Source organism: Myodes glareolus, chromosome 10, assembly GCF_982192425.1.
Source record: "Myodes glareolus chromosome 10, mMyoGla1.1, whole genome shotgun sequence".
Taxonomy (NCBI): Eukaryota; Metazoa; Chordata; class Mammalia; order Rodentia; family Cricetidae; genus Myodes; species Myodes glareolus.
In genome coordinates, this window is record NC_142035.1 from 23,468,881 (window position 1) to 23,476,837 (window position 7,957).

General features: G+C 48.7%; 1 protein-coding gene across 1 annotated transcript in view; it reads left to right on the top strand.

Annotated features, from left to right (window-relative positions):
- Positions 1–7,957, top strand: part of Edem2 (ER degradation enhancing alpha-mannosidase like protein 2) — a 28,321-nt gene extending 20,364 nt beyond the window's left edge. Inside the window, exons 9-11 of the mRNA XM_048431566.3 lie at positions 1,025–1,169; positions 4,703–4,824; positions 7,377–7,957. Of these exons, the coding sequence (XP_048287523.3) occupies positions 1,025–1,169; positions 4,703–4,824; positions 7,377–7,877 (768 nt within the window). The 3' untranslated portion in view covers positions 7,878–7,957. The remainder of the gene's footprint in view (positions 1–1,024; positions 1,170–4,702; positions 4,825–7,376) is intronic.

Genomic DNA, 7,957 nt, shown 5'->3' on the forward strand with positions numbered 1-7,957 from the left:
AAAGAAATAAAGGTTGCTATTGTAATACAGTAAATACAGTAAATACAGCAGTAGGAGAAATAATTATATTTTTAAAATTCTTAAGTAGAATTTTAAAATATAAGTAAGTGACCTGGCTGTGGTGGCACATACTTTCATCTAGCACTTAGGAGGCAGAAGTGAGTGAATCTCTATGAGTTTGAGATCAGCCTAGTCTACATAGCAAGTTCCAGGATAGACAGATTCATGTGGTGAGACTGTCTTAAAAGAAAAGAAGGAAAGTAAAGGATTCTTTAAGTAGACTTAATAGTAAGACATATTCTCTGACCCACAAAGCCTGTTTCTGGAGATTTGTCTTACAGATACATTTCATATGTTTGAAGTGATGTATAGGCATTATTTATTGCAGCATTAATTGTTTTAGCAAATGACAAAAGACTGGAACCAAGCCAAATGTCTTCTTGTAGAATGGATTCAGCTCCAGTCTAGGTGACCAAGTACTGTGCAGCTGTATAAACGGAAGGGTTCTCGGTATATGTGGGAGAAAACCGAGACAGATTATTGAATGAATACAGAGAGTGCAGAGCCAGAGCAGCATGTTCAAGAGGCTGTATAAAAAAGAAAAAAAAACCCCACAGCATATGCATTTTCTTAGGTCTGCATAAAGAAACTTGAAGAGGTGGGCATGGCTCTCTGTTGGAGGTGTGGGAGCCTCCTGAGCCTTAGTACAGCCAGCCTTTCTCCTGTGCTTAGAAATTTAGACCAGCTTGCCAAAGTAAAAGACTGGTTGAAGGCACTGGTCATGAATGTCCAGAGACCTAATCTCAGGTCCTCAACAAGGTATGAATAGGTGTTGAGTTTTATGTCCTGCAGATAAGTCCCAGAGACGTTTTTCTGTGGCTCAGGATGGCACAGAGTCATTGATCAACCTCAGGATTGATAATAGCACGTTTGGCTTCCAAGGCTTGCTTGAGATTGATTGTGATGTTTTGCCCGCAGACTCCTGCCTGAGTCTGCTGACCTGGTGACCATTTCTTTTCCACAGAGCCTTATTGGGGACATTGACAATGCCATGAGGACCTTCCTCAATTACTACACTGTATGGAAGCAATTTGGGGGGCTGCCAGAATTCTACAACATTCCTCAGGGATACACAGTGGAGAAGCGGGAAGGCTATCCACTTCGTCCGGGTAAGCCATGTGTTTGGTTCGTGGTCAACCTGCAGGCTCTGAGTCTTCACACCCTGACCCTTCACAGGTGCTCCCCAGGCCACCTTTCTCTCTTCTCTAGTGGTTTTCCTGCTAGGGATGGGAACTGAGTTCTGGTAGGTTGGAGTGGCTCGGCCAAGCTAGGAGCTGGAACCAGATCCCAGGTTTTCTATCTAAGTCCTATGTTTTTTCAAACTTGGAGAAATGATCAAAAAAGAGAGATGCCAGCTAGGCTGAGTCCCGGGGACTTCTGCCACTAGAACATCACAGACTGTAAGCCCCTTCTGTGAGTGGTATGGGCAAAGTACACTTCTATAGGGTGGACTGATAGAACCTTGGCCCTTAAGCCATCATCAGGTTTCAGTCACTTGTTCTTGGCAGCTCAGAATCAAGGAGAGTGCCACAAACTGGACACTATCTTAAGTTCCTTCTCAGCTCTGATGTCTTCTGATTTATTGCAGGGATGTTAAAAAGTGAGGCTAGAAGGGCAAGGGAGTCAGAGACCCAGCTTAGTCGGCAGGTAGGCTCATAGCCTCTTGTAGGTCAGTTTGTATTATGGTTGTCTCAGCATGGTAGTCTCTGCCTGGCCTTCCTAGTGACTCCCCCATGCTCTGTGTTCTCTGCCCCAGTCATTGCTGCTTCTAACCCTAGTGCGTGTAGGACCGTGGGCGGGGAGACCGGCAGTCACACGCCAGGACCGCAGGAGCTGCTGCTTGTGGTGTTTCTCACACAGTTGTTCTCATGGCTTTTGTTTGCTTTTTTTTTTTTTTTTAAAGAAAACTCCTGGGAAATATCAGACTCCGGGGAAATATCAGTCATATTTATTGTTACCAGGAGATAAAATAAAACTCAAGTTTGCGACTACATGCCAAATATTTAGATGCATTTTCTACATTGGGGCTTCAGAGAGGCCCTTCTTATTGAAATCCTCCTACAGCCACTGGTTTTCTGGTTACCACCAGAGAGAGCTGCTGCTGCTGCTGCTGAAGGCAACCTGCTCTATTGGCTGGCAGGAAAGTTCTAGAGAGAAACACACATCACTGCCAGGAATTCTAGGAGTGCCGAGTTCAGTCACCCTTCCTTCCCCCACACAATAGGTAGGAGAGATAAGATGCTATTCTGCAGCTAGACTGGCTAGTGCATGGGTCTAGCGGGAGTCTTTTTTTTTTTTTTTTTTTTTTTGTCCAAAACAGGGTTTCCCAGTAACTATGGAGTCAGTCATCCTGGAACTCATTCTGTAGACCAGACTGGCCTTGAACTCACAGAGGTCCACCTGCCTCTCCCTTCTGAGTGCTGAGATTAAAGGCATGCGCCACCACCTCCCAGCTGGTCTGAGCCATTGAGGACAGTTACAGAACCTAGCCTGAAGTTCTTTATAAGGGCCTATACCTCCCTGGACTGTCCTTCAGAGTTGAGGGAAGGGGCATAGAACAAAGCACTGGCTCACACACTAAGCCCACGTGTGAAAAAGAGAAAAAGTTGGCCTTGACCTAGCCAGCTACTGACAGCAGTGGGAAGCCTCCCATGAGAACACTGTCTTTTCTGTGTGTGTTGTCTGCCCTGGAATGTGAGCAGTTGGGTTAGCGCTTGTTTAGAGGCCTGTGTGATGAGGGGAGGGAAGGGAGAGAGATCTGAGGAGATGAGCGGAGACTTGTTTTCCAAAATAAGAGTAGATGAGGCTCAGTGGTAGGGGGTGTGCCTACAGACACAGCTCAGTGGTAGGGGGTGTCCCTACAGACACAGCTCAGTGGTAGGGGGTGTGCCTACAGACACAGCTCAGTGGTAGGGGGTGTGCCTACAGACACAGCTCAGTGGTAGGGGGTGTGCCTACAGACACAGCTCAGTGGTAGGGGGTGTGTCTACAGACACAGCTCAGTGGTAGGGGGTGTGCCTACGGAACACATCTCTGTGGTAGGGAGTGTGCCTATAGACACAGCTCAGTGATAGGGGGTGTGTCTATGGCCACAGCTCTGGTGGGGTGCCTGTGGCCACAGCTCTGGTGGGGTGTCTGTGGCTTTATGGGGGGACCTAGCATGTGCAAGGTCCTGGCTCTCCTCCCCACACTACAGACATGGATAGGTGAGTAAAGAAGTGGGAGCTAGAGTTTCCACCAGAAGGGAGAGAGCCAGGAAAGGAGCTCAAGGGAGATGTGGGGGAAGGGAAGAGAGAAATTCTTTGATTTGAGAAGTAGTTGGTGCTGAAGTAGAAAACCTAATGAAGCCAGGAGGTGGTGGTGCACACCTGTAATCCCAGCACTCAGGCGGCAGAGCCAGGTGGTGGTGGTGCACACCTGTAATCCCAGCACTCAGGCGGCAGAGCCAGGTGGTGGTGGTGCACACCTGTAATCCCGGCACTCAGGCGGCAGAGCCAGGTGGTGGTGGTGCACACCTTTAGTCCCAGCACTCAGGGGTTAGAGCCAGGTGGTGGTGGTGCACACCTTTAGTCCCAGCACTCAGGGGTTAGAGCCAGGTGGTGGTGGTGCACACCTTTAGTCCCAGCACTCAGGAGGCAGAGCCAGGTGAATCTCTGTAACTTAAGGGCCAGCCTGGTCTACAAAGTGAGTTCGAGAATAGCTAGAACTGCACAGAGAGACCCTGTCCCAAAATAATTTAAAGAAAAAGAAAAGAAAAATAAACAATGATGAGCTTTCACTTCTGCCCACCGAGGCTGTCGACAGCACAAAATCATTTTTTCCGGATAAAAATTCATGTATTTAAAAGCAATACATATTTTCTTCTTTTTAATGGTAAATAGTCTCAACTGGGCCCACTCCTGTTGGTCAATATCTGGCTTAGGAAAGAGCCCCTGGCTGAACATCGAGCTGTGGTGGAGAATAGGACCCTTCAGAGCATCTGAAGTGCCTTCTCATGTAGCCCAGGCTAACTTGAACTCACTGTACTGATGAGGGTGACTTAGAACTCTTGATCCTCCTGCCCTCATTTCCCAGGAGCTGGGATTTTTAGGTGCATGCCACCATGCCCAGCTTTTTTTAATTAATATTTTTTCTTTTTCTGTGGTGGGAATCGTAGCCAGGGCCTTGCATGTGTTGGGCAAGTCCTCCTTCATGGCCTTGTGTTCCATGGTTGTTCTTATCACATGGTTTCTGGGAGTAGTTGCAAGTCAGACAGCCACGGACACTGCAGAAGTCAGGGAGCGAACAGATGTTACGGATCAGGCCACAGCTGCTGCTACCTTTTCTGCCCCAGAGCCAGCTGCCTCTTTCTTTGGGGGATGGGAGTCTGCTGGGTTCAGTGGAGCTTCAGGGTTTGTGCATCTTGGCTCTGAAAACTCACCATGGACACCTCCAGTCTTTCCACCATGCCAGAACTTATTTAGTAATAAATTCATAAGCTACAATGGTTTCGTTGGTTGCAGTTTGCCAAGAGTCCCAAAAGCTGTGCTTTGATTCTCTCCAGCGGGGCTCTGCAGACCGGCAATGGAGGGGAAGTCCTTTTCCTGCGCGGGCCCCATGCCATGCCCGCTCAGCCACTGAGAAGGTCTGCTTGGCTTTACAGAGCTCATCGAGAGCGCAATGTACCTCTACCGCGCCACAGGGGATCCCACTCTCCTAGAACTCGGGAGAGACGCAGTGGAGTCCATTGAGAAAATCAGCAAGGTGGAGTGCGGATTTGCAACCGTGAGTGTTTCGGGGCCTCTTGCCACTCACAAGCCACGGTGGTGGCTGGGAGTGCTGGAGCGCGGAGAGGAGCGGCTGTACACTGTGAAGGGTGAAAGGTCAGGAAAGACAGGCCAGGGAAGAGTGACTCAGGCAGGCAGAACAGACCTTCTGGGGAGAGACCTGCAGGCTCTGCAGGAGTTAGAGTCCAGCGTCCTCTTACAGGCTGATATAGTTATAGGGCAGGAGGGTGGGAGCATGGGAGAAGGCTGAAAAGTTTCTTTTTGGCCTGTAGCTTGTCATTGCTAGGGGTGAGCAGTGAGCAGACAGTCCAAGAATGTTGGGTGACTGATGAGCATCCTAACTGGTGGCCTTTCTGTGGGGCCCCAGGGCAGGGCGGCCCAGCTTATAAAGCAATAAGTCCACATTATTGTAGTTACTGGGATTGTCACAGTTAACCAAAATGGAGTCTCACAAATGGTGTGAGACTAGCTGCCAAGGTGGATTAGACCCTAAGCCCTCAGCACCAGTGGTCCTCGTCTGTCAGAATACGTGCTTTACAAAGTAGGGTTTGTAGAAAGTTTTGTCTGGGATAAAATAAATTTTAAGAGACAAAATCTGGAGTCCCATAGTCCTGTATTCATCAAACATGGGCTCCTTAGTAATCAGGTCTGTGTTCCCACAGGCATTTACTGTGTGACTGGCATGTGCCAGGCACTGTCCTAGGCCAGGGGGTAGAGACAGACAGACCCGGACCCTTGCTCTCAGGAGCTTACATTTTAGTTAGAAAAATAATAAAAAATGTGTATGAGAGACAGAAAAAAAGCCAATGTGGTTGGAGTAAGGAGAGCGAGCAGGGAGGAAAGGTAGAGAGGAGGACACGGAAAGGACAGAGGTGGATGATGTGGGGCCTTTGTAGGCACAGGAGAGAGTCGGATTTGGGGTGGGGTCCGCAGCAGAGCGGTGTCGTGATCTGGTTGGTATGTTAGAAATAGCATATTAACGGCTCCGTGACAGAGCTGACACCCTCATAGGACCCAACAGACAGGCGGGGTGCAGACAGCCACTCTAATGCCCAGAAAGCAGATGGCTAAGAAAATGAGCTGTGTGTTTCCTGAGAGTTACAGAGTTTGTGCTGAGATGTGGAATTCAAAGCAAAACTTTGGCACAATTTTGGGATGTGTTGGTACTTTATAAGTAAGGTATAGACAGACCCTTTTCCTTTCATGTGCTGTGGAGTGCTGGGCCTGCACTCCACAGCTGTGCTGGAGAAGACCTGTAGTGAACGGGTAGTAAAGCAGTGCTTTGTTTTGACTTCCAGTGTGTTTGGTTCTCTGAAAAACCAAAACGATAAGTCCACTGGGAAAGCTAAGCTCATTTCCATGAAAAGGAGGCCTCTGGGAAGTCTCCCAAGGTGCATGATGGGAACAGTCCTTCAGTCTTTGTCAAACAGGGAAGAAAACCTGACTTGGTCTGTGACTGAGTCCATACTTGAGTCACAGTGTTGTGTAATCCAAATGTCCACTGAGAATTCATTTTGGTTAAATGTACTGGAAAATCTAAGAAGCTAAAAGTAAGCATCTGTGGTAGATTATCCCACTCATCTCGGCCTGGGAGCTTCTGTTTCTATAGCCAACCCTTAGTTATGCACAGTAGTCCAAACCTGACACTTGTAAGGAAGGGTCAGGCCAGGAGGGTGTGTCACTTTTGTCGTGAGGACTGTGTTAGAAACAGATTGGCACACTGATATCTTTCCACAGTGTCAGGATTTATCTAATAATAAATTCATAAGCTACATTGGTTTGTTTTGTGGTTTGCCAAGTAGTCCCAGTTTCCCTTGGTAACTGTCCATTGGCAAACACAAGTTCTTTGTCTTTCCAGTCTTTCCAGACTCCGTTGCAGTCTTTAACAATGATATTAATCCTCGGATTATGCATTATACATCACACAGGAGTTACATCTATCTCTGTCTATCGTCCATGTGTCTGTATAAATGTGAATCAGTGATAGAACAGCTACAAAGGGCTAAAGAGACCACAGAAGAGTTCAGAGTTCACAGAGGCCTTGAGGAACAGAGAGGCAAGGGACAGAAGGGCAGAGGCAGGGACAGAGACAGAGGCACGTCTTTTTTGTAACCCTGTCAGCCTCATAGCTGACTCCCTCACTTCCTTGGATCTGCGTTTAAAAACCTTCACAAAGACCCTCAGGTGAGAGTGTCATTTGAGCCTGGAGCTGCAAGCAAAGGATCCAAGTAGGAAGAAATGAAGGCAGAGAGGGAGCAGAGACTAGGTCCTGGAGGATCCTCAGCCTGTGTGCAATGAGATGTCCCAGAGGGTTAAGAGGAGTGGCAGACCTGCAGTCTGAGTGTGCCACAGGGGAAGGACAGGCGCAGGAGCAGTGTGTCACTATTCAGGTGAGAGGTGGTGGTGGCGTGGGAAGAGTGGAGCTCAAAGAAGCGATTCCCCCAAAGGCCCTCAGCTCTTTAGTAGCTGAGCGGTTTCTGAAAGGGGCTGCCTGACCCTGACTCCCAAACCAGGGTCTGTTCTGACTTGCTTCTTCCTCTCATGTGGCAGATCAAGGACCTCCGGGACCACAAGCTGGACAACCGCATGGAGTCATTCTTCCTGGCCGAGACTGTGAAATACCTCTACCTTCTGTTCCACCCAAACAACTTCATCCATAACAACGGCTCCACCTTTGACTCTGTGATGACCCCCCATGGGGAATGCATCCTGGGAGCTGGGGGCTACATCTTCAACACCGAAGCTCACCCCATTGACCCCGCGGCCTTGCACTGTTGCCGGCGGCTGAAGGAGGAGCAGTGGGAAGTGGAGGACTTGATGAGGGAGTTCTACTCTCTCAAAGAGAGCAGGGCAAGAGCTCGGAGAAAGACGATGCGCTCTGGACCCTGGGAGCCCCCAGCAGAGCCAGGCACGCTCTCCTCACCTGAAAACCATGACCAGCCCAGAGGGAAGCAGCCTGCTAAACAGAGAACCCCACTTCTCAGCTGCCCTAGCCAGCCCTTCACCTCTAAACTGGCATTGCTAGGCCAGGTTTTCCTAGACTCCTCATAACCACTGGATAAGTTTTTAATTTTTATTTTTTTGAGACTAAGCTATAATAATAAATCTGCTTTTGGCTATCAGGTTTTACA